General features: G+C 41.5%; 1 protein-coding gene across 4 annotated transcripts in view; it reads left to right on the top strand.

The window, feature by feature from the left end:
• The first annotated feature begins 9,890 nt into the window (after window positions 1-9,890).
• The window catches only part of LOC129821804 (cell surface glycoprotein MUC18-like), a 47,945-nt gene continuing 30,403 nt past the window's right edge, over window positions 9,891-27,432 (top strand). For 2 of the 4 annotated variants that reach the window (XM_055879469.1, XM_055879471.1), the window contains exon 1: window positions 9,891-10,113. In XM_055879469.1, coding sequence (XP_055735444.1) covers window positions 10,050-10,113 — 64 coding nt within the window. In that variant the 5' untranslated portion in view covers window positions 9,891-10,049. The remainder of the gene's footprint in view (window positions 10,114-27,432) is intronic. The other 2 variants (XM_055879468.1, XM_055879470.1) reach the window with 2 other exon arrangements.

Here is a 27,432-nt window from a genome sequence, read left to right as displayed (position 1 = left end):
TCCCTCCCTAGGAGTACTCTATGAGTGAGTGTTGTGGATTGGAGCTTTAACCAAACCAGAGAAAATGGATTTGCTGTAAACACAGATGGAGGAGGAAGAGGAGGAGGCAGTTGTCGTCATTTATCTGCGTTTAACATATGTTTCCATCAAAACAGAGCAACGTCTCCACAAACAGATCGTCGTCTGATATCATGGGGAAAGAAAAACAGAGAGCAATGAAGTCTACTGAGCATAAAAGGAGTTGTCTGGTCTGTTGAATGGCCTTCATTACGGTTTTAGAAAGCTTGATCCCCCAGATGGCAACACACCTGCCCTGCACAGGACTACACAGAAGATAATGGGAAGCAACGATGAAAGACTAAAAGCCTTTGTCTCAAAGGAAGCGTGAACACCTCTTCCACCTTTAATCATGGCATTATTATTGATGCCCCTTGCATGTACTGTACCTCACCTCAAGGGCTTTTAAGTTCACAGTATTCTGATCTGGGGAGGCTTGGCAGCTAACTGAGAAAGTGCAGCTAGCTGAGAAAATAGCTCCACAGAGGCCTCTCCCACAACCTCCAGTAGGTCACTACAACATAAATAAATAAAATACATATCTTAAAGAACACAGGCTTGAAATAGAGCCTATGAACGGCAGACTAAGGAATATTAAAAACAAAGCCATAAATCTATACAAACTAAAATGATGAAATATTGAAATCTTAACAATGATAGTTCCTCATAAAATATCATATCCCAATTACATTTTTACTTAGTCATTGTATAACTATTATAATATATAAAGAGTTTCATTCCAAAATCCTATTCCATGAGTGTACAAAACCTTAGGAACACCTTCCTAATAGTTGCACCCCCCTTTTCCCTCAGAACAGCCTCAATTCATTGACTCTACAAGGTTTATAACGCGTTCTAGAGGGATGCTGGCCCATGTTATCTCCCATGCTTCCCACAGTTGTGTCAAGTTGGCTGGATGTTCTTTGGTTGGTGGACCATTCTCGATACACATGGGAAACTGTTGAGTGTGAAAAACCCAGCAGCGTTGCAGTTCTTCACACATTCAAATGGGTGCACCTGGCACCTACTACCATACCCCGTTCAAAGGCACTTCAATATTTTGTCTTGCCCATTCACCCTCTGAATGGCACACATACACAATCCATGTCTCAATTGTCCCAAGGCTTTAAAATCCTTCTTTAAAATGTCTCCTCCCATTCATCTACACTGATTGAAGTGGATTTATCATCAATAAGGGATCATAGCTTTCACCTGGATTCACCTGGTGAGTCTATGTCATGGTAAGAGCAGGTGTTCCTAATGTTTTGTACACTCCGCGTACTACATTTTCAGAAATCTTGGCAAATAGTTTTTATTGTTTAAAGAAATTATAAAAGAGGTTGGTGTGTTTTTCATTATCTAATCATGGCATGGTTGTTGAATGACAGACATGCATTTGTTTAAAATCTGTCACTTGATGGTTTTATTTCAGAGACAAATAATCATGGTAATGTTTTTTGTTGTTGCTAAATGCTATATATCCGCCTCACTCGCAGATAAATTAGTACTGCTAGGTTTAACACAGTCAAATGTAACAAATAACTACATTTTTAATAAAGAACTGTACAAATTGCCTCCCAAATGGCGCAGTGGTCCAAGGCAGTGTTTGAGGGGTCACTACAGACCCGGGTTTGATCCCAGGCTGTGTCACAACCGGCTGTGACCGGGAGTCCCATTGGACGGTGCACAATTGGCCCAGCATTTACTTGGCTCCTGGCACTCTAGTGTCTTCTTTTGGTGGGCCCGGGGCCTGCAGGCTGACTTCAGTCGTCAGTTGAACAATGTTTCCTCCGACACATTGGTGCGGCTGGCTTCTGGGTTAAGTGGGTAGGTGTAAAGGACCGCGGTTTGGCGGGTCATGTTTCAGAGGACGCATTACTCACCCTTCATTTGTGACATGAATATTTAGTGAATGAAATGACATTTAAGTCAATAAGACTTATAATAGCTAGGTGAGACAACCACATATCACAGCCACACATACTGTGTACGAACACGCCATTCCAGCTGAACAATGGATATATAGCGTTTAGCAAAAAAAATACATTTTCATACACATCTAAAAATCTATGAATAAAAATCAGAGAACAGTAATATTTTACCCATTAAGCAAATCATTTCTCATGAAAAAACACATGTGAAAAATTGGTGTATATTGCATTTTGGAAATAAACTCTTCATATCTCATTGAAACCTCAGTGCTAATACGTCCATTCAATTCCCCTGACACAGAAAGAGAAAGCAGGAGGAGGAGGAGAGAGGGGGGGGTGGAGGGAGTAGACAGACAGACAGATAGAGCAAAGAGCAATCTGATCAAATAAATCAAATCTTAGTTCATAACAATCCACTTCCCTTCAAAGGAGTAGTTCAGTTCGACTCAAAGTCCCACAAATGCAGAGGAGCCAAAATGCCTGTCTATTGCATGTTCCTACTGCTGCCAGTGCCTAATGGTCAGCAGGAACCTTTTATTACTCGACAGCAGTGACGTGTGTGTGCTCTCCCACAGGTGTACAAACAGTCAGCGGCTTTGTATGCAAACACAGTGTATATTGAGACTGTCGACTCGGATACACTTGGTCTCACACCACAGGAGGAGCTCCAATGCCGATGATAAAACTCCTGGCTCTAGTGCAGCGAGCACACTGTGCTTTTTGTACTGGAGCTAGCCTGTTTTTTTTTCAGACTACCTAAAAAGACTTCTGTCTACCTGTACCAGATGTTTTCTTTCAGCACAGAGTAGTAGTTCCTTCTTCTTGACTTTTCAAGTTCTTTATCATGTGGCAAATGTATTGGGGCTTGTAGTTGAAATCCATGATTTCCGAAGGCCCAGATATAGTACAGTTTGAGTACAGAGGAATAAGCAGAGCAATCTAAGCTTTCTAATAGGCTTTGATTTATCAATTAGAACAGCTGTTGGTCAAGCAATTGAATGCTCGGGAAAGCTCTGGAACCAACTGAAATGGAATTCAATGCCATGTATGCTTTACGAATCCGGCAAGAGAACAGGCCCATGTATCATTTCAACACAATTACATTTTAAGGGACCCTCAGTCCGATCATACACTATATATACAAAAGTATGTGGACACCCATTCAAATGAGTGGATTCGGCTATTTCAGCCCCACTCGTTACTGACAGGTGTATAAAATCGAGCACACAGCTATGCAATCTCTATAAACAAATATTGGCAGAAGAATGGCCTTACTGAAGAGCTCAGTGAATTTCAACGTGTCACTGTCATAGGATGCCACCTTTCCAACAAGTCAGTTCGTCAAAATTCTGCCCTGCTAAAGCTGCAAGTGTAAGTGTAAGTGTTGTTATTGTGAAGTGGAAACGTTTAGAAGCAGCAACGGCTCAGCCGCTCACAGAACAGGACCGCCGAGTGCTGAAGCGTGTAACGCGTAAAAATCGTCTGTCCTCAGTTGCAACACTCACTACCTAGTTCCAAACTGCCTCTGGAAGCAACGTCAGCACAATAACTGTTGGGAGCTTCATGAAATGGGTTTCCATGGCCGAGCAGCCGCACAAAAGCCTAAGACCACCTTGCGCAATGCCAAGCGCCATTTGGAGTGGTGTAAAGCTCACCACCATTGGGCTCTGGAGCAGTGGAAACGCGTTCTCTGGAGTGATGAATCACACTTCACCATCCGACAGTCCGACGGACAAATCTGGGTTTGGCGGATGCAAGGTGAACGCTACCTGCCCGAATGCATAGTGCCAATTGTAAAGTTTATTGGAGGAGGAATAATGGTCTGGGGCTGTTTTTAATGGTTCGGGCTAGGCCCCTTAGTTCCAGTAAAGGGAAATCTTAACGCTACAGCATGCAATGACGTTCTAGACGATTCTGTGCTTCCATCTTTGTGGCAACAGTTTGGGGAAGGCCCTTTCCTGTTTCAGCATGACAATGCCACCGAGCACAAAGTGAGGTCCATCAGAATTTGTTTGTCAAGATCGGTGCAGAAGAACTTGACTGGCCTGCACAGAGCCCTGACCTCAACCCGATCTAACACCTTTGGGATGAATTGGAGCGCAGACTGCAAGCCAGACCTAATCGCCCAACATCAGTGCCCGATCTCACTAATGCACTTGTGGCTGAATGGAAGCAAGTCCCTGCAGCAATGTTCCAAAATCTAGTGGAAAGCCTTCCCAGAAGAGGCTGTTATAGCAGCAAAGGGGGACCAAGTCCATATTAACGCCCATGATTTTGGAATGAGATGTTCGGCGAACGGGGTCCACATACTTTTGGTAATGTAGCGTATTTTTCACTCATACACGTCAAATGGTTTTTCCCACTATTTAAATGTTATGTAAGTCCTGAGATCTGATAGGACAGCCATGACTGCAGAGGCCCCTGGAGGCTCCTAGGGCCCCACGAACCAAGAGCTGCTGGCAAGGCTGAAAGATGCAGATCAATAAATAACTCCATTGGTGATTGTCTTCTCACAGCTTTCCAATATTTATGTAATGCTTTTCATAAAGCACATACCATGTCCATGTGTCTATGCTTATCCTACAAGGGCTAATATTCAATGTACAGCTACATTTTCAGTCATCAGTCATGGTTAGAAAATAAATAGTTGATTTCAAACACAAACCATCAATGAGCCTACATAGCAAGAGGCCTTATAGCAAGATGTGATTCGCATAATTGGCAATTACTCAAATAATTCACATTTCAGACGAAGACAATGAAGATATTTAGGGGTTCACAGTGAAGCTATGAAACCTATTGTTATTTTCTGAATTTGTATTAGTATTATTTTTCCTTGACTTGGTCAAATAACTCAAGCACTGAGTAACTTGATAAAAAAGAATGGCACCGATTGGACTATTATAAGCAGTTATAAGCAGTCTCAGTTATAAGCAGCCTAGAGACTTGAAACTTTGTATGTAGGTATCTTTCCTCCTGCTGAACACATTTGCCTCAAGGGTCCACCAGGATAGATTTTCCTCCATCTTGGATTTTTTTTTTAAACTTTAGAAAAATATATTTTTTATGAACCATAAATCAAAATAACAAAATTGGATTAAGAGATGGCTGAATTATTGATAAATAAGGAAATCTGATTTTACGTGTCCATTTAAATCCCTTGTAAATCCACTCCACAATGGCCTATCAACTTTAGGGTCATCAAATACATTACCATGATGAACCATATTAAGTTTGGCATATCTTTAAAAAATAATGAAACTATTAACAATTCACTTTCTTGACTATGTAACGCTAATACTTAAAATAATAATAACATTCAGATTCACTCCAAATTTGGTCTTTGAACTAATCACAATAATCCATAAAGAGTTTGAGAAAATAAAGTTGATGCATTCAAAGATGGCCACCAGTAGAATCATGTCAGCACATATTATGCTAAATTATGCTAAAATTGCTTTAAAAATATTTTTATCTTGAACCATAGGACCAAATGACACCACATTTGGAATGTAGGCCCATGGTACATGTCTTAACTAGAAAAAAGCTTAAAAGCTAAGGCATTGGTCAAAAGATGGCTGAGTTATTGACAAATAAAAAAAATGCTTTTACGTGTCCATTTAAACCACAGTGGCCTATCAATTTGAAACTTGTCATTGCTATCATGGACGTCCCAAAGATGACCCACATTGAATTTGGTATTGAAACAAAGAAACTATTAACAACGCATTATTTGCATATGCAATGTTTATGCTCAAAATCATCTGCTATCATCTTCTCATCATGAACCATACTTCAGATTCACTACAGATTTGGTATTTTGACTCATTACATCATTCTTTAATGGTTTTGAGAAAAGATTGCTGCTGCGTTCAAATATGGCTGTACTGTACCTATAGATGCACATGAGCACATATGCTACTGTTGAAAATACTTGAAAAATCTTCTTCTCGTGAACCATAAATCAGATTGACTCCAGATTTGGCATATAGACTCAATGAATTTGCCTCTGATGAATTTGAGAATGATTAGTTGCTGCATTCAAATTCAGTCATGCTACACCACTAGACGGCACCACGAGGAGCTCGCGATTGGCGCAGCGGTCTAAGGCACTGCTTCTCAGTGCAAGAGGAGACACTACAGATGCTGGTTTGATTCCAGACTGTATCACAACCGGCCGTGATTGGGAGTCCCATAGGGCGGCGCACAACTGGCCCAGCATCATCCGGGTTAGGGTTTGGCTGGGGTAGGCCGTCATTGTAAATAAGGATTTGTTTTTAACTGTCTTGCCTAGTTAAATATAGGTTCAATAAAACATCACACCAGGGCTATAAGAATTGAACCGATGGCCATGACATGTGTAAATGTAAACCATATGTACTATCTAGAACCTAAAAGGGTTCTACCTGAGACAGCCGAAGAACCCTTTTTTCTAAGAGTGTATACGTCCTTAGAAGCTGTGTGAATATAAAGTCACCGCAACCTCAGATGGATGCACCAGACTAGTTGTGAAAGTATTTCTGCATAAATTGGTCATCAAATGTGATCGGATCTTCATCTAAGTCACAACAATAGACAAACATAGGGTGCTTAAACTAATAACACACAAATTATTGTATTTTTCTTGTCTATATTGAATAAATCATTTAAACATTCACAGTGTAGGTTGGACAAAGTATGTGAACCCCTAGGCTAATGACTTCTCCAAAAGATAATTGGAGTCAGGAGTCAGCTAACCTGGAGTCCAATCAATGAGATGTTGGTTAGAGCTGCCTTGTCCTATAAAAAACACTCACAAAATTTGAGTTTGCTATTCACAAGAAGCATTGTCTGATGTGAACCACGCCTCGAACAAAAGAGATCTCAGAAGACCTAAGATTAAGAAATGTTGACTTGCATAAAGCTGGAAAGGGTTACAAAAGTATCTCTAAAAGCCTTGATGTTCATCAGTCCACAGAAAGACAAATTGTCTATAAATGGAGAAAGTTCAGCACTGTTGCTACTAGGAGTGGCCCTCCTACAAAGATGACTGCAAGAGCACAGTGCAGAATGCTCAATGAGGTTAAGAAGAATCCTAGAGTGTCAGCTAAAGACTTACAGAAATCTCTGGAACATGCTAACATCTCTGTTGACGAGTCTACGTTACGTAAAACACTATACAAGAATGGTGTTCATGGGAGGACACCACGGAAGAAGCCACTGCATTGCTACACGTCTGAAGTTCACAAAAGAACTAAGAGCTGCTTTGCTGCCTCACCTTGCCATCATCGACAAAAAATGAATTCCAAAGTTTATCAAGACATTTTGCAGGAGAATGTAAGGTTATCTGTCCTCCAATTGAAGCTCAACAGAAGTTGGGTGATGCAACAGGACAATGACCCAAAACACAGAAGTAAATCAACAACAGAATAAAATACGACTTCTGGAGTGGCCCAGTCAGAGTCCTGATCGCAACCTGATTGAGAAGATGTCGCATGACCTCAAGGGATAGGTTCACACCAGACATCCCAATAATATTTCTGAACCGAAGCAGTTTTGTAAAGAGGAATAGTCCAAAATACCTCCTGACTGTTGTGCAGGTGTCACGTTCCTGACCTATTTATGTTAGTTTGTTATGTGTGTTAGTTGGTCAGGACGTGAGGTTGGGTGGGCATTCTATGTTTTCTGTTTCTGTGTTGGTTTTGGGTTGCCTGGTATGGCTCTTAATTAGAGGCAGGTGTTTGGCGTTCCTCTAATTAAGAGTCATATTTAGGTAGGCGTTGTCACAGTGTTCGTGGTGGGTGATTGTCTTCCGTGTCTGTGTAATTGTTTGCACCATACGGGACTGTTACGGTTTGTTCGGTTTGTGTAGTCTAATTGTCCTATTTCGTGCGTTCTTCTTGTTTTGATGTAAGTTCGTCGTATAGGTCTGTCTACACCGTTTTGTTGTTTTGTTAGTTTATTCAAGTTCGTGTCTATGTGATACGTTTGTAGCCTGTGTGTGCACATCGTTATTTAGTTCGTAAGTGTGTTTGTTTCGTTTTTGCCTTCATCAATAAAAGGAGATGGCTTATTTTCCTAATGCTGCGTTTTGGTCCGTCAATCCTCCACACGATCGTGACAGCAGGTCTGATCCGCAACTACAGAAAACGTTTGGTTGAGGTTATTGCTGCCAAAGGGGGGTCAACCGGTTATTAAATCCAAGGGTTCACATACTTTCCCCACCATGCACTGTGAATGTTTACACAGTGTGTTCAATAAAGACATGAAAATGTGTAATTGTTTGTGTTATTAGTTTAAATAGATTGTGTTTGTCTGTTGTGACCCAGATGACGGTCAGATCAAATTTCATGACCAATTTATGCAGAAATCCAGGTATTTCCAAAGGGTTCACATACCTTTTCTTGCCACTGTAGATATAATTGGCACCAGTGGCACCATAAGATACTAAAGCATTAACTATTGAACAAGTGGACTTTGTCTCTTGCAAATGAATGTCAGATTTAAATTGTGCAGACGAATAATGTGAAAAATTGTGATTATTATATCTGTATATTCACATATTTTTGCCCTACTATGTGGTCTGCATGTAGTGAAAAGTGGATCTTTTATCCGGGAAAATTAGAAACCGGAAGTCCTGCCGCTTGCGCAGTCAGCGTATTACAGCTGTGAGAGTGTATTGAAGTACTTTGGAATGCTAAAATGGCGTGTACTTAGTGGGATTTAAATCATTTACACAGACAGATTTCAACAAAATAAAGTCCCAGATTACAAAGATGACGGCAATATACAAATAAACTAACACTGAAAATATTTCAGAAATCTTAACATTAGTCAAATTGACCCGAGAATTGGTATATAAATTCAACAATTTTGGGGAGAAGTGAACTACACGTAGTTCAACTTGTTATTTAACTACATTTTGCAGTAGCTTGGTCATAGTTTAACTAACTATAAATCTAGGTATTGTTTTCAGTAGTTAATTAACTTTTTGCCATTTAGTGGTCTAGCTAACTACTGAAACTACACTAACCTTTTTTGCAAGCAGAAAATAAAATTCCTAATTCTCACTTGAAACATAGTTTTTGTGTTGAATATGCTAAATTACACATTCTGTTGACATCTTATTTCAGAGTGATTTATTCTTGCAATTTCAAGTCTATGACATTTTATATTTAGATATGATAATTTATGAAGTAGTTTGGATGTAGTGAACTACTTTTTCAAAGTAACTTTAGTTAAGTAACTATATTTATCTTAAGGCTAACTTTAGTTTAGCTTAACTTCTTCCAGTGTGAAGTAATTGGTACCTTGGTAAACTAGATTTCTAGAGTAGCTTCCCCATCACTGAAACTCAATGCATTAAGTAATGAGTGCTTGCTTTGTTATCCAACTGATCCTGCGTACCCCGTTCATTGCTGCTCGCAGCTATATTTTATATTCTATTATAATCCATTCTAAACTAACAAGGAACCCTTGTACCAAACCATGTTATCATTAAGGCTGCCTGCGGTTATGGAACCGCCACCTGTCCCAGACCTGTTGTTTTTCAACTCTTAATGATCAGCTATGAAAAGCCAACTGAAAATTATTCATGATTATTATTTGACCATGCTTGTCACTTATGAACATTTTTGAACATCTTGGCATAGTTCTGTTATAATCTCCACCCGGCACAGCCAGAAGAGGACTGGCCACCCCTCATAGCCTGGTTCCTCTCTAGGTTTCTTCCTAGGTTTTGGCCTTTCTAGGGAGTTTTTCCTAGCCACCGTGCTTCTACACCTGCATTCTAGCTGTTTGGGGTTTTAGGCTGGGTTTCTGTACAGCACTTCGAGATATTATCTGATGTACGAAGGGCTATATAAAATAAAATTGATTGATTGATTGTTCAGAAAGATTAGGCTACTGACTGTACTGAGCTCTCTCCCCTACAAGTTCCTCCCACCAACTGCACTGTCCCTCTCGACCATATCTGCACACAGATCTCTTGCCTCTCTCGCACCCTGCGTCTGTCTCGCAGTTTTCCAGCATCGTCCAGCCGTCACACTCACTCTCAGGACGACACTGGGCAGAAGCAACAACATGGCTTTACGAATGAAGGCTTCCATGTTCGTGGGACTTTTCCTGCTTTCTCTGGCCTGGAAAGGTATGTGACCTAATACAGATCCGTTTTGTGACTACTGTACTGTACATTGGAAACTTTGCGGGGTTGCTTGTCAACTGAAGTCTGGCTTCTTGATGGAACGCTTCTCTGCTCCGCTCCGAATAAGGCTCCGTAGACCCAGCAAACTGCAAATATGTGATGTTGCTACCTTTATTCGGTCGTTTTTCTGGTCAATTGTTTAAGAAAGCTGAAAAGCAAATGGAAGCTTATTTTCACAAATGATGAATATAGCTGCCTAGGATGTTTAAAGCATATCACTTTTCTACTATCAGTTAAAGATACATGATACTGTAGGTTACCTAGTTACAATAATTCAAGTAATAGAAGTATTTGAGATTTACACATGTGCATGTCTAATGTGTATAAAGTGGTTATTTATTTGTCATCATATAAATAGGAGTAGTAAGTGGATAGAATAAGTGGATTGAATTAGTCACCCCTATAGAGCAAATTCTGTCTTGAAAGATAGTCATTAGATTGTGTCACTTAGCCTATGCATATGAACAAAAAGGTAAGCTCTTCTTTCATGTTGTAATCATGCCCTCACTATTACTGTATATGAGTCATTATTTTGTTTTGACTGAATACGAAAATACTGTAATTTTAGGTATGTATGACTCTTGAGGAATGCAATCTGTAACTGGCTATGAAAAATATGAAAGTTGTCGCAAAGAGACCACTTTTCTAGTCTGTTCTATAGCTTACTTTTTTTTAGATCAAAAACGATTTATTCACATAACTGCAATTGTGAAAAGCATTCCACTGATGCGATTGTATTTTTGTCCATAATGAAATAGCTCAATTACTTCGGATTTTATGGAGCCTACTCTAAGGTCTATGAATGTTTGTGCAGTAAGCCCATCGAATACAGCTATGTTTTTGTTATATGCTTCGCAGATATTGGTTGTTACAAATGTTTTTTTTTGGTCATTTGGTCGAATATGTTGTTGAGAAGGGAAAAGGAGCTGCCTAGCTGCTTACTGTCAGGTCATGTCTTCCTACCAGAGTTAATCTTGGTCAGTCATGTTCTGACACCATTTAGCAGACATTCTTATCCAGAGTGACATCCAGTACAGTAGTAAGTGCATACATTTTCATACTAAGTCAAATATGATCACCGTATGATGGATGCAGTATGCATGCTCTTACCAAATCTACACAGAACGATTCCTAGGGGAAAAGGTAAGGAGAAATGAAGGAAAAAGGATACAGGTCCCTCTGCTAGGTTATACCTTACTGACATCATAGATTATAATATATATTTTAAATGGACTAACTCAATCTGTGATACACAAGGAGCACCAGTGTCATTAAAACCTCTACGGGATTGGTATCCCCGCCATGGGACGGTTGAGCTAACGTGCACTAATGTGATTAGCATGATGTTTTAAGTAACAAGAACATTTCCTAGGACATAGACATATCTGATATGGGCAGAAGGCTGAAATTGTTGTTAAGCTAACTGCGATGTCCAATTTACAGTAGCTATTACAGTGAAAGAATACCATTGCTATTGTTTGAGGAGTGTGCACAGTTATGAACTTGAAAAATGTATTAATAAACCAATTAGGCACATTTGGGCAGTCTTGACACAACATTGTGAACAGAAATGCAATGGTTCATTAGATCAGTCTAAACCTTTGCACATACACTGCTGCCATCTAGTGGCCAAAATCTAAATTGCGCCTAAGCTGAAATAATACATTGTGGCCTTTCTCTTGCATTTCAAAGATGATGGAACAAAAGAAATACAAAAAAACTCATGTTTTTTTCTTTGTATTATCTTTTACCAGATCTAATGTGTTATATTCTCCTACATTAATTTCACATTTACACAAACGTCAAAGTGTTTCCTTTCAAATGGTATCAAGAATATGCATATCCTTGCATCAGGTCTTGAGATATAGGCAGTTAGATTTGGGTATGTAATTTAAGGCGAAGATTGAAAAAAACGGAATGTGAAATGATGGCTTATAAGTGTATTTTAGGGTGTGCTGCCTGGGTGGGGTGGGAGGATGAGGGGAGGAGCATGTTGTAGGAAGCGTGCTGCAGCCTGGTGGTGGGTATAATATCCTATTTTACAGCTCAGTCATTTCAAAGCATTTTTTCAGCATATTTGTCTGTTTCTGTTTATTTAGATGTCTCCAGTCTTTCCCTTATAACACGTCCTTTGCGTATCTGACTTCCCTTCCCTCTTACCCCTTTACATCCCTGGTCGCCTTCTCTCCCCTCCTGTTTGGACCCTCGTCTCGCTAACTCCCTCTCTTTATTGTACTTGTCCCCTGTTTTAGCTCACGCTCGGCTATTGTTCCTAATATCATCCTTTCCTTGACCTCCCTGCTTCCGGTGAGCTTGCTTCCTAAACCCCTGCCTTACTTCTTGGCCTCGGAGAACCAATTGTGGTGGTTTCCCACCGCCCCTCTTATCCCACACTCCTTGTTTCCCAGGAAGTAGATGCTCGTTTTGGACTACGGTGGGAATGCCATAGCTATCGTGTTGAACATACATATAGCAGAGGTCGATAGAGCAGGTTACATCATATGACTTTATAGGCTACGTCCTCAGTCTTTACTGTTGGTCATGTTCTTGATTTCTTACTATGGGTTTGTCTGATGTTCCTATGGTGTCTATCTGGTCTGTTCTTTGATGGGCATCCTTCACCTTCACATTTGACAGCCGCATAAAACTTTTTTTCATTCTGAAAAAAAAAAACAGGTCAAATCTGGTCTTGCTGAGTTGGATTTCATATTAGCCTCAATTGATTACTATGCCAGAGTGATCAGAAGGGTTTGCCCTCATCTGGTTGCTATCGAGGCCAGGTGTCATATTGGACACAGCCTTCAAAGATATCTTTGTGCCAGAATGCCAGCACGCCAGCTTGTTATTGACCACAAGGTCCCAGCAAATACATTTACCCTCAAAGGAGCAACATCACTTTAACAACTTATCTAAATACATTAATCAAGCTGCTTACAGTAATACCTAAATAAACCTTCACAATAGCGAAGGCGTCAAAGGAGTGATGGCATCATCAGGGATTCCATAACGACCCTTTGATAATGAGAGAATGTACTTCCTGTAACACCGGCGGAAAGCAGGGGAAAACAGCATGCTCATCACAAAGACATCTCCCATTAAAAGGACATCTTTTCTTTTCTTTTTGTTGTTGTTGGGGAATGCTGGTGATGGGCTGGGTGTTGAGAGGGGCTGCCAGTCAATGTACACAATAAAAGTCCTTGTGCACCATCTCAGAGCGTCGATAAAATGAAGTGTAGATCGGGGCAGCAAATCAGCAGAGAGCTGTGTTTGAAACGGAAGTCCCTAAATTCGGGCCTCTGGCAAAGGGGATAGATAGAGTGCGGAATGCCACTGTTTCACTTCCAAGCCCCACTTAAATTTTCACGGTGACAGAGTTCTTACACTGCAAAGCCTTGTTCATCTTAGCCTTCTGATAAGAGCAACCAGTTACAGCCAGTGGCACACATTCTCCATCCTCATCCTGTTAATGTAACAATGAGGTTTTTAGGTAGAATCCTCCTACAGTCAAATGTATCCAGGAATTCAAAGTAGTAGCCTGGGACGTGATCCTGAGTAGTTCCTATCTTTCTTCACACTGGTTGGAATCCTTGTGAATGAAGCCTCACCACCGACACTTGCTTGATGCCTTTAATTACCACCGTACTGTCAGATATCGTGGTTGGGGAGCGTAAACTGTATGTAGCTAGGTGGAATAATTAACATTTAGTGACAGATCAGTGGACGCCCTCATAAATGTTTCGTAAAATCTCAATATTCCACATATTTATCGTTACCTCTTTTATGAATCATTAATGCATGTGTAATGACAACATGTACGTCGTCAATCAAATGTGTGATGTCACAAATGTAACCGATCTCATTACATCATTTGGAAGACGTTAGGAATGTGTCATATTATGTTTATGTTATGCAGGTCTAACCCTATACAAATGCTTTATCGTTTTACATTTGAAAGCAAGCCATAACCAATGCTTTTGAGAACAGTGTGGTAGGTTTATGTGTTTGATGAATAGCAGCTGGTTAGCCACCCTGCTCAGAAATGTAGCTGTGTTTAAAAAAAAAAAATTATGCCGTAATGTCCTGTGCTGTACACAGATTAGGCCACATTGCCCCTTATCATCATAGTCCAGAAATAAACTTTAGCTCAGCTCTCCAAACATTGTTTACACATTCCCATTCAACACAAAGTCCTCGTGACAAAGTCAAGAAACAAGCCACCTCCGCTTTTTGATATTGTTCGGTCGTTACTGTGAACCATCCATCAGAAATGCTTGCGTAATGTAAATTCATTCTTCACACAATGGTCATTCATCGGTTTTAGACCTGTGTGAAAATGTCCAGATCTCTGTGCGGAATCAACAGGAAAAGTTATAAATGCACTCAAAGGATAAGCCTTTCCGATGTGTGCCTGAAGAGGAAGTTAGTATCACACCCCAGGCAATGCTATACATTTAAATCAAATTGGCAAATAGAAGGTCCTGTGAAATTGTTTTTATAGAAATATAAAAAATAAACACACATTCCTCGTAAACTGCATACATCTTGTAAAGCAAAATAATTTATAAGAATTAGCAGGCTGGTACAGGAAGATAGAAGGAGGTCAGGAACAGAAACATGAATGATCTTCTTTTTCAGCATTTAGCATCTTGCACCATCTTGGATCCTACTTGGAATCTCAAAAAGAGGACAGTGAGGCTGAGTTGTGACGATGTTGCTTGGTTACTGGTATGGTGCTCTGAAGTCTGAAGACACATCAAAGCTAACTGGGAAACTACCTGATTGATCAGATAGTCACAATGTCGTAAAAACATGCTGTCCTCAGCTCTAAACGGCTAGAGGCCGTTGTCAGGGGTCTGGTTTTGAGGGAAGTTATGGGTCGTTAAGGAAACTTTGGGGCTTTTCCAAATCAACCCTATGATTGAATTAGGTTAGAACAACAACCAGAGACAGTTAAGGATCTGCTAGCGTAATATTAGTTTAATTGAACCCCAAAGGATCTCTCCTGCAACTGGATTTCTGCTGTATCTGGCAAGCTAGAAAGGAGCACACTTTCTTTATCTCTATAAAAGCTATTGAACAAAGCCAGGCTTCCTGAATGAAGTACCCTCTCTCAGTAGTCTGCAGCCACACTGGTGTACGGATTCAGGAAAGTTTCACAAGCTTAGTGATTATAAATAGAATTTGAAAAAGAATCAATCTTCCAAACCATTAACTTTTATTGTCGCTCGCTCTTACTCTCTCCATTAAGTTGTAGAGGACACCATCTGAAGTGCGAAACAAGTTAGAGAGTATAGCAGTGGCTACCAGGGCATTATGTTTGCTGTGTTGTCAGGATGAAATGGCCTAATGGTTTTAGGCTGTAGGGAATGACTTTCAATACTAGAGATGGCACGAGTAGAGACAACAATGGACAGAAGCCAGGAAGGGAAATGTCCTGTGTAAAGTACAGATCGGAGGGTATGAATCTGCCCCCACAGACAGGCATTACCACAATCAATACATGGTGTGCTGGATCAGACTGGAGAAATGAAAGGAGCAGTCCATTGAGTTGTTTGTTTGTGTGGAGGCTCCCTCCCAGGCCCCTCCACTGTTGACGTCAGGGCATTGTTGACACGTTGTTAGCACTGGCTATCTCGCTTAAGCTAATTGGTAGCACACAACCACTGCTCGATTAATTAAGCAGCCAGGCTCTTGGAATGAAATCTCTGTCGTCAACTAATGTTTTAAACAGCCATCCAAATGTTTTATGATAAAGAAAGACAATTCTTGTGTCTTTTTTGTATTATTTCCAGGTGTAAAGGATCTGGTTCTGATCTGGTTTTGATTTTGATTGGATCAATGCTGCGTGCATTTACAGATTGGCTTGATGTGAAATTGCCATTACAGTCTTTCAATGTCTCCAGATTGAGGCAGGCCGTATGTAAGACACCTGCCACATGTTGCATTAATATGTGTTCTCCATCGGGGCTGTCGCACAGTCCACTGAGCCATGAATGTTTAGTGTGTTTGAAATCACTTCAGGTGTTGCTAGAAATGCCACCACTATCTTGCCATCAGTTCAACGGAAATCAAAAGAGCTAAGGTATAAGGGCAGTCTTGCCACTATCTTGCCCTTATACCTTAGCTCTTTTGATTCCCGTGGAACTGATCTCTAGACAGATGCACACACAGCTGCATACACCAGGCGCCAAAACTGTCTGAGAGAACCCAGGCGGAGGTTCAGGTTACTGAAGTCTTCATTATCCAGTAGCCTGTCTGTCCGCGTCCCCCTGGGGTCATGTCTCAAGCACTGCTGCTACTTGATTCCTCTGAAGTCCTCCAGCCTCTGGAATCCTCCTTTATTGGCCACCCACTCTCACACCTCCTTCTACCTCATTTCACTACACTCGCAATAACATCTGCCAACCATGTGTATGCGACCAATACGATTTGATTTGATCTCTTGTCGTTTGCTTCGATTACAGACCAAGTGTTCTGTCATTGGAGCCCGAATAAGTGTCAGACTGGTGTCATTGACATAATGCTTGATCGCATTGGATGTAATTACCTGCCAATTACCTACCTTACATTTATCTAGCCCAGAGGAGGCTGGTGGGAGGAGCTATAGGAGGACGGGCTCATTGTAATGGATGGAATGGAATTAATGGAACAGAGTCAAACATGTCGTTTCCATATGTGTGATGTGTTTCATACTGTTCCATTCATTCAATAGCAGCCATTACAATGAGCCCATCCTCCTATAGCTCCTCGCAACGGCCTCCTCTGATCTAGCCTAACAATGTAGCGGAAAATGCTAAATATATTACTGCGAGAATTGCTGCACTGCCCACACATGTTACAGACTTGGGCCTTCTTGGTTCTGTCTATTGTGCCTGTTGATGCTGTGATCTCGCCATCACAACAACAGTCATGTAAAGCCCCCTTCATCAAACTCTCAGAACAAGAGATTACAGAGACATTTGATTCACTGTTTCAAATCACTGAACGTTGTGTCGTCTCGGAGGTTTTCAACTGTAGGAATAACAAAGAGCTAGCCTGCTTCGTAAGAGAGGGGGGGAATCTATTAGGGTACAAATCCTTTGATTGGTTATTAGTAGCTTTTCACACAGAATACACGTTTACCCAGAGAAATTGTCTGGGTGGTCCGCATCACGTTTAAATTCATCATCAACACTCTGATTGCCTGTTGCTGCAGTGCTCTTGAACAGTGTAAACAAAGCCGCCAACATTCAACTCCTCCCCAGCTTTACCAGAGCACTTTCGCATTGTGTTTATCTCAATGGAGACTGCCCCCACTGAGGCACCGTAGGGCTTCCCATGGAGGAGCTAATATGGACATTAAGGGACTAACCACCTTTTCACCTCTTGCTGTTCTTCTCCTGTCGCTGAGGGGCGTTGGCTAGTTGATCTCAATCATTCGCTTTCCCTCCACACACACCAAAAAATTAACCCCTCAGTGACTTGCTGCCGTGTCATCAACACTTTAATATGAGTCTTCTCCTGAGATCCTGAGAAGAAACCTAGTTCTTAGGAAGTGTTCCTTTTGGTGTCTGTGGTAGCTAGGTGTTTCTGTTATGAGGTCAGAAAAAGTGTTATCGCAGTAGAGTCATTTTACTCTCCTGAATAGCTTGTGTGATTGCTAAGCCAGTCTTGGGGGTTAAAGCAACAAACCAAACCAAGTGAAACTCTGTATGCCACTACTGGTCAGCCATAAACTGATGCTTTGTCCACTGAGGAAAAGTAATTTTTCTTTTTCTTTGAGAAATAGAGAGCTCTCTTCCTGGCCAAAAACATCAGCGGTCACTTAAAATGTTGCTCTGCTCTTGCAAAATACGTAATATTGGTGAACTGAAGTCGGTCATTATTAAACAGGAGTTTGATCAAGGTCTGAAATAAAAATTGGAGAACTGAATTTCTGTTAAATTTCTTTCATATCAGTTAAACTTAGCTCTACAGTTGTGGCAGTAAGTATCCAAAGTTGGTTTTGGATTGTTGGTGTTGTCCTCTAGTAAACCTTGATTCTCAAAACGAGTAATTAGTGAGAATGTTTGACTATGCAAAACATTTTTTCACTTTTATGGGCCTTGTGAAAAACTAGTGCCCATATTTAAGCAATAAGTCAGGAGGGGGTGTGGTATATGTCAAATATACAATGACTAAGGGATGTTCAAACGCATGACGCAACGTGGAGTGCCTGGATATAGCCCTTAGCCGTGATATTTTGGAAATATACCACAAACCCCAGAGGTGCCTTATTGCTATTATAAACTGGTTACCAATGTAATTAGAGCAGTAAAAATACATGTTTTGTCATACCCGGGGTAACTGTAAAGTTTGGTGGTGGAGGAATAATGGTCTGGGGCTGTTTTCCATGGTTCGGACTAGACCCTTAGTTCCAGTGAAGGGAAATCTTAATGCGACAGCATACAATGACATTCTAGACGATTCTGTCCTTCCAACATTGTGGCAACAGTTTGAGGAAGGCCCTTTCCTGTTTCAGCAACCCTGTGCACAAAGCGAGGTCCATACAGAAATGGTTTGTTGAGATCGGTGTGGAAGAACTTGACTGGCCTGCACAGAGCCCTGACCTCAACCCCATCGAACATCTTTGGGATGAATTGGAACGCAGACTGCGAGCCAGGCCTAATCGCACAACATCAGTTGCCCGACCTCACTAATGCTCTTGTGGCTGAATGGAAGCAAGAACCCGCAGCAATGTTCCAACATCTAGTGGAAAGCCTTCCCAGAAGAGTGGAGGCTGTTATGGAAGCAGACGGTGGACCAACTCCATATTAATCCCCATGAATATGGAACGAGATTTTCATGCAGGTGTCCACATACTTTTGGTCATGTAGTGTACCACGGCTAAGGGCAGGAACCCGGGTACTCCGCTTTGTGTCATTGGCCATATACCACACCCCCACTGGCATCCAGGACTACCCTGTTTATAATTAAGCAATAAGGCCCGAGAAAGTGTGGTATATGGCCAATAACCACGGCTACGGGCTGTTAAAACAAAACAATGCGGAGTGCTTGGATACAGCCCTTACCCGTGGTATATTGGCCATATATCACAAACCCCAGAGGTTCCTTATTGCTATTATAAACTGTTTATCAAAATAATTAGAGCAGTAAAAATAACAGTTTTGTCATACCCGTGGTATACGGTATGATATACCATGGCTGTCAGCCAATCAGCATTCAGGGATCTAACCACCCAGTTTATAATTACAAATATGACACACTAGCCTGTTATGACTGCACCTTCATCAGACTCTCTACCTGTATCAGTCTATGATTTTATTTCCCACTTACACAATTAGCTGTGACTCTCAGTTTGTTTTGCTGTCTGGCGTTTTCTCAGAGGACAAGGCATGATACCATAGAAGGACATTATTTAATGCTTGAATGCTTTTGGATACAATAACCAAAGCAAATGTTTCGGGACAAAGCCCAGTCGGCATGCAAACAGTTGCTTTAACACTCGACTCATCACCTGGTTGTGAAAGATTATTGTTGTTTTCTCCAGATATCTCATTTATTAAGTTGTTATACGTGCCAATTCTTGCTGTCTCTGCCTATTTTAGGAATAAAATGTTGGGAGACAAAATGCTGAGAGCTAAATTAAATCAGGCTAGCTTTTATTTCCTCTTTGCCCCTCAGGAGCAGTTGAGGTCATTTGTTTCAGTAATTGGCATATTTTGTGGCTAAGCACCTCTCAATGTGTCCATGTGGTTATTAGATAACATAGCTCTACTCCTTACAGCAGTGTGATGATAACGGATCGGACAGAGTCAGGCATGACAGCTGTGCTGTGTGAGTCTGTGTGAACCAAAGGAGTGACATTTGTTTCAACCTTTCACCCCCTCAGCTGACAACACACAGACAGACACACGTGCAGACAGAAGCAGAAAGGCGAGCATGCACACACACTTTGATCTTATAGACAACTAAATTGCATTTGTAAACATTCCGTGCAACTGTCCAAACTTATGAACTAGTTTGTGCACCTTTTTGATCGTAGATAGAGAGACAGCAAGCCTTATATCAAGTGCTACCATACCCGAGGTAGCTCTAACAGCCTGCTTGTGCCATGAATGAAAGAGGCCTGTTCTGCTCTGTGTTCTTCGCTGCCCAGTGTCCACTGTCACATGAATTGTGTTGTGTGGAAGCCACTTCTAAAGCCCGGAGCTCATTACGCGATTTGCTGGAATCTGAGGCCACTCAACGGCTTTGTGTTTGGTTAAATGGTCCTTCTGCACCGTCTCTGTCTAAGCATTAAGCTCCTGGTGCCAGGTCAAATAGAATGATGCTCTTACATAAAACTGGACACATGAATGTTCTTGCAACATCCCATGAACATTAATGCTGTATACTCTGAGAACATTGTAACCACATTCTAGATAAGTGCTGCTTGACATTACGGGAACGTTCTCCTAACTTTAACACCAAAAGGTTCTCAGAAGGTTTGCTAACGTAGATAGAATGTTTCCCCCAAAAAAAGAAAATGACTTTAGACCATGTGAGTTGAGAAGGCTGTTTTGTTTCAAGAACATATATTCTAGTGAAGATGTTCTTTTCCAGGAAGAAACTAAGATATACTCTTTGTGTGGATTTTCATCATTGTGTGGAGAATCTGTTGAATCTTCTATGTGGAGAATATTGTAGATCGGTAATATGAAGTATATCATGAACTTACTGTGTACTACAGAAAGCTACCAGAAAGCTAACTGGTTTTTCATGTCATGCCATTGGTCATTGCTATAGCGTTCTCGCTCTAGCTAGGCCGATTGTGATTGTGGTTCTCAAGCCCTTGACTTCTGCCCTGGGGTCAAACGCACACTGCTCTCTGTTCCTGTGGTGAGGGTTAATGACCTGAGAGAAAACACTCAACACCAGCCAGTCACCATCGAGCAGTAGAGGAGGAGCAGGATAAGGAAAAGGAGGCCCTGCCTGGTACTACCACTCCTTATGCTTTCTCCTTGACTCCTATAGACACGGTGGCCAATTGCTGTGGAGTGCTCGCCCCTGTCTCACTGTCAAGTAGCTAGACACTTCTGGACAGTGGTCCGTTAACTGGGTTCGGTACTGTGAGTTTTCTGAGAGAGTGTTTGTGTGCGTGTGTGCATGTGTGTGTGCACATGTGGTTGGGCCCTTCCAATAGCCAAGGCAGCCATGATGGACTGAGATGCCGAGCATTCCTCAGACATTTCTCCCCCTGCCTGCCTGCTTCTCTCTTCTCTTCTGTTCCCCCGCCAGATTCAGGGGCAGAGGGCCTCCGATCCCTCAGACCAGCCCTGGATTCCTGCCATGGTTCTCAATTCAAGCCAATCAGAATGAGTTTTCCCCGACAAAAGGGCTTTATTACAGATATATATTGTAAATACTCCTCGGTTTCATCAGCTGTCAAGGTGGCTGGTCTCAGACGATCCCGCAAGTGAAGAAGCCGGATGCAGAGGTCATGGGTTGGCATGGTTACATGACCCGGTTGGACGTACTGCCAAATTCTCTAAAACGACATTGGAGGCGGCTTATGGTAGAGAAATGAACATTCAATTCTGTGGCAACAGCTCTGGTGGATATTCCTGCAGTCAGCATCCCAATTGCACGCTCCCTCAAACCATGAGACATCTGTGGCATTCTGTTGTGTGACAAAACGGCCCATATTAGTGACCTTTTATTGTACCCAGCACAAGGTGCACCTGTGTAATGATCATGTTGTTTAATCAACTTCTCGATGTGCCACACCTGTCAGGTGGATGAATTATTTTGGCAAAGGAGAACTGCTCACTAATGTAAACAAGTTTGTGCACAACATTTGAGAGAAATAATATTTTTGTGCATATGAAAAATTTCGGGGATCTTTTATTTCAGTTCATGAAACTTGGTGCCAACACTTTACATGTTGCGTTTATATTTTTGTTTGGTATATTTGATTCAGCAGATGTGATTGAATGCCGCTATAGATCAACCACAGAGTCAGACTAGCCGGACAAGGAGAGAAGTTCAATTTCTGTAGTTGCTGGTGAGCATGACACACATTGAATTTGACAGTTACACCAAGTTCCATATTTAGACATAATATTTTACAGAGGGCTACATTTGAGAAAAATCAGATGTACAGTAGTTACTGTATTATATCAAACAACCGTATATGTTTTCTCTCTCTGGGAGATAAGACTAATATGGTAGGCCTGCTAAACTGGCGCTGGCTGTGAGAGATGTAAAGGGCTGATGGGACAGCAGTGTCAAATATGGGAACACCGGAGTCCCTCTTGCAGAGCCTCAAAGAGCCCTGCTTTTAGCTGACGGCCTGTATAGGTATTGGAGAGTACTGGAGTGGCCCTCGGGGGTGCTCATTTGATTGGTTGAAATGTGGGAGCGGAGGAGATCGCTCAGCCCGTGTCAGAAGCAGTGTCTCGTCCACTGCCATCAGTACACACTGCTGCTTAATAATGAATGCTGTTTTCTGAAACATCAAACGTCTCTCAGCTCATCTAAAGCACATTAGGCATTTTAACCCTAATGCCTAATGCAGAACACACTACTTTACTGTGTTTGTGCGTGCACGTGTGCGTGCATGTGCGCGTGTGTTTGTGCTGTTTCATGGAACATACAGTAGAGCACTCTGGTAGTGTCTGTTTACATTCCAGACAATGTTCTTCTCGCTGGCCTTACTGTACAGTAGCCTTACTGTACAAGATCCTATTGCCATTATATGTTGTATGGCTCCTCCATATAGAGTTGTATTATTGGGTGAGGTAATTTACATCTTAACATCTTTCATGAAGAAGCACATGAAATAATACACAGTGGACACTACATTATTTTATTCTATCTAAGACACTTTCAAGTGTAAAATGTTGAATCCTTCCGAGTCTGTTGTTGAACCCATGCGTCAATCAAAGCAACATAATACCAAAAATCCCCATAAAAATCCGTCAGCTTAAGCTTGCACGGGCTGCATCTCAATCCACCGCATCCGCCTATGTCGGCCTTCCGCATCTGCGGTGGAAGGTGGCCGAGCTACAGCCGTTTTTGTCAGACCATGAGACCCCCACTAATGTCAGACTAATGGAAGTATGGAGGTAGTTTTGTGCCAACAAAATATAGGGTTAAATATGTGTAAAAATATATATATATATTTTCCTGAGCTTTCTTATATCTCTTAGATATCGGACAGGCACTTCAAAACCTTATTAGCAATTTTTTAAATTTATTTTTTGCTGTTTATGAATGTGTTTTTCATGCGTTTCTATGGGCTATAGTAGTAAAGGCCAAATTCAATATTTTATCCCCCCCCCCAAAAAATATATTGATATCTAAAGGAGTCCTTAAATAAATAACTAAATGATCCATGGTATGACCATCTTAAAACAATTCCATATGTTAGCTTAGTACCTTCTTCATAAGAACAATACATTGCTACTATTTTCAGGACTAGCATACTACGATAAAGCCCTTGTAAAAGACGCTACATTAGTTTCGATGTCACCATACTGTACCAATTTATTGCTCTGCAAGACGATTTGACCCATACTTTTTAATAGGGAACAGCTCTTTCTGTAATATTGGCTCCAAATTATTTGTATTTGTTTTATCTCCACATAAAGGCTTTTTTTCACCACATGGATATCGAATGCCCTTAAAACAGGGATCATCAACTATATTCAGCCACGGGCTGATTTCTTCTTGAGCGGATGGGCGGGGGGCCGGAACATAATAATTACAAATCATTTGTAGACCGCAAATTGACAGCAAGAATCCCAAATAGATATAATATTTGACTAAAACATAATCATTTAATACCTTGCTTACATTTGTATACAATCTATAATGCATGGGAATACTTTGGAACAGTTTTCCAAAATTAAAATCACTTGGAGCTGATTTCCCTGTGTTTTTACAATCTTTTATGACCAACAATGTAATATATTAATAAAGTTGGGGGGGGGAGGGGGGCGAATAAAACCACCCACTGGCCACCTGTTGGGAAAACCTGCTTTAAAAGATTTCTGTGTCTCAAAGGGTGAATGGCTGCTTCTCTGACACACTCAACCCCTTGTATAGTACTTTGTACTACCTGGCATTGATTCATGCCACTTTTAGGGTACACCAAAAAAGGAGAGAGCCGCTCTCGAATACTTCCAAAGGTGGCTATCTTTAGAATTGCCACTGAGAGAGAGACAATGCGAGAGAGAGAGAGTTCCAGCATACATCTCATATTTCTGAAGGCATGTCATGGGGTTTGCTCTGTCGTCACAGTCAATGCGGCACGAAAATAATATTGTCCCTAATGGCCTTTCCCATACTTTTGTGCTTCAGTGTTATTTTTGCCTTTTCCTGAGTACACAAATCCTTTTGGAGGCCACTTTTTCTCTGAAATGTGGGAAAGAGGATGGAAGGGGAAATTTTTACCACCATGGGATACGGAAAAAGGCGGGAACCCTCTGAGTTTGCAGTTAAAATGCAGCTGTGAGATAGTGTCCATTTTGTTATGATTTCACTTGTATTTTTTGGGGGTGGGAGTCAGAGCTGGACATGGGAAGCTGACCGCATCCCACATAATGTCAGAAGTCATGTGCAACACATACTTTTATGCAGAGGTTATCCAAACAGTGAGTGTTGGAGAGCGTGCGTGGAAGAGAGCAATATGTCGCCAAGTTATCAAAGCAGGAGAACACAGTGAACTCTCTTTTGGTGTTCATCTTTTGAGACAATGCCAAACAAATAACAAATATTTCAAGAGCGATGAGCCAGTGAACCTGCTGAATCTGCAGGAGTAGTCTTCAGTCTCTTCACAGTGGGAGCCGGAGAATGTTCTAGACTGGGTCGTGTTCATTAGGGTACATCGTATAAAAACAGTGCAACAGAAAACCAAAAACCTGTAACCTCATTGGACAGGTTCAGGTAGTACCTCCCTGTTTCACAACCTTTTCTCCCTATGGGAACATGTAATTCAAGACAACATCCAGATGGACCAATAGAAGAGGAGTGTTAAGTCTTTAAAAAATCCGCCCCTGAGGTGATTTTAGGAACAGGTGTGCTGCTGAAAGAGTAAGAAGGGATCGGATTCACTGAGAAAAAAATTGGATGACGTTCTTTTCTGTTGCGTGTGTGTGGTCCCATTTATCCATCTTATGTTTACTTTCTGCTCATCCTCCTACTCCTCTCTCTTATACATCATTGGACTGTAACGGTATGTTGACTGGCCCCCAGAGTAGGCATTAGATGACGGCCCAGGGGAAAGCATTTGGGTCATGGTGACCAAACAGCACACCTGTTCCTAAAATCACCTCTTCTATTGGTCCATCTGGATGTTGTCTTGAATTTTGGCACGGAAATGTGCCTATTGTAGCTGCCCATGTCAGTACTATCTCTCAGCATGTAAAGTATCAGCTGAGTCACAGCTTCTTGCAGCGCAAGATAGCTACTGTAGCTAACTCAGCGCAGTGAAGTTGGAGTTAGCCTTACTAATGCTAACTGGCTAGCAGCTAACTCTGCACAGTGAAGTTGGAGTTAGCCTTTCTAATGCTGACTGGCTAGCAGCTAACTCAGCACAGTGAAGTTGGCGTTAGCTGCTAGCCAGTTAGCATTAGAAAGGCTAACTCAGCACAGTGAAGTTGGAGTTAGCCTTTCTAATGCTAACTGGCTAGCAGCTAACTCAGCACAGTGAAGTTGGAGTTAGCCTTTCTAATGCTAACTGGCTAGCAGCTAACTCAGCACAGTGAAGTTGGAGTTAGCCTTTCTAATGCTAACTGGCTAGCAGCTAACTCAGCACAGTGAAGTTGGAGTTAGCCTTTCTAATGCTAACTGGCTAGCAGCTAACTCAGCACAGTGAAGTTGCTACATTAGTTTCGATGTCACCATACTGTACCAATTTATTGCTCTGCAAGACGTTGAAGTAAAACTGATTTGACCCATACTTTTTAATAGGGAGTTAAAAAATAGGGAGTTAAAACCTGGAGTTAGCCTTTCTAAAGCTAACTGGCTAGCAGAGCAGCTAACCACAGCACAGTGAAGTTGGAACCATAGCAGGTGTGGTGAGTTGAAGCTCCGCCATAACACCAGCGCTATCCCAAGGTTACGCCACTACCGTAGCTAGCACAGTGTCATTAAATGATGGCTGGAATTGGGACCAGTACACATTGTTATTAGGTCTTGAGAGATTTCAGAATATACCCAATGTTACTGCGATGGCATAGAAAAACAGTTCTGTGATCTCTGTGTCTCTCTGTAATGTTTTTATTCCTTAAAGGTTTCTGCCGGTGTTTATTCTGTAGACACTGTGTATCAAATACCAAGTTTGGTGAGAAAACAAGTCTTATTCATGGTCCTTTATATTGAGTGCATTACGCCCAAGGCCAAGGGCTTTGCCTGTTCGCCATTCCTATTCAGACAGGGGCTACTCTATTGTTGAACACCTCATTCAACACTTTTGTTCTGACTTGTTCGGGATTTAATGCAAAGGACAGACATTTACAGAACTACTGCCATGACAATAATTGTTCACGTGGTAGTTCAGTTTTGATATGTCACAATCTACAGTAACGTCATGTGAACGTGCATTGCGTGCACCGATGCTGATTTATGTTTTTTTTCTTTTTTTCTTTTACAATAAAAGTAGCATGTTATACGGTACTGCATATGTATCAAAGGGAGCCCATGCAGTCATCCCACCAGTGAAATGTGGGTTGTTGTTCTTCGCCCCAGTGCCAACGATATACAGTATGTGTGTGTTTTTAAGTTCCCGATAGCAGGGTTTTCCTATCAGCTACCCCTCCCCCAATCCTACCTAATCTTACCAATTAGTGGGAAAAATCCCAAATTGACTCAAGACCGGTGTCTAGGGGGCAACTTCACTCTGCGCCTAATAAAACATACTCCCAAAAGAGGATATTGAAAGTTAATGAGCCAGGCAATAATTAGGGGACGGCCAGAGTCCTAGTGTCTGATGCTTCATAAGGGGGCCTCTTCTCATTCGCTCTGAAGTATGCACACCTGTGATCACTTTTCCATTCTCTTTGAAGGTCTAGTCCCAAAGCATATTTGATGATTTGACTTTTAACATGTTCTGTGTATGCAGACATGCTTGACTGACTGCGAATTGTACGCCTGCGCAGCGTAACCTGTGAGGATCAGTGTTTTTGACAGATAAAAGAGCATTTGATGGTTCTGATGATTAAAGGGGAGCTCTTTCTTTGGTGCCTGTTAGAACAGACAGAGGGTACAGCAGCAGAACTAATTTTATTGACGAGCTCT

Source organism: Salvelinus fontinalis, chromosome 24 (assembly GCF_029448725.1).
Source record: "Salvelinus fontinalis isolate EN_2023a chromosome 24, ASM2944872v1, whole genome shotgun sequence".
Lineage (NCBI taxonomy): Eukaryota > Metazoa > Chordata > Actinopteri > Salmoniformes > Salmonidae > Salvelinus > Salvelinus fontinalis.
This window is presented reverse-complemented; position numbering and strand designations above follow the sequence as displayed.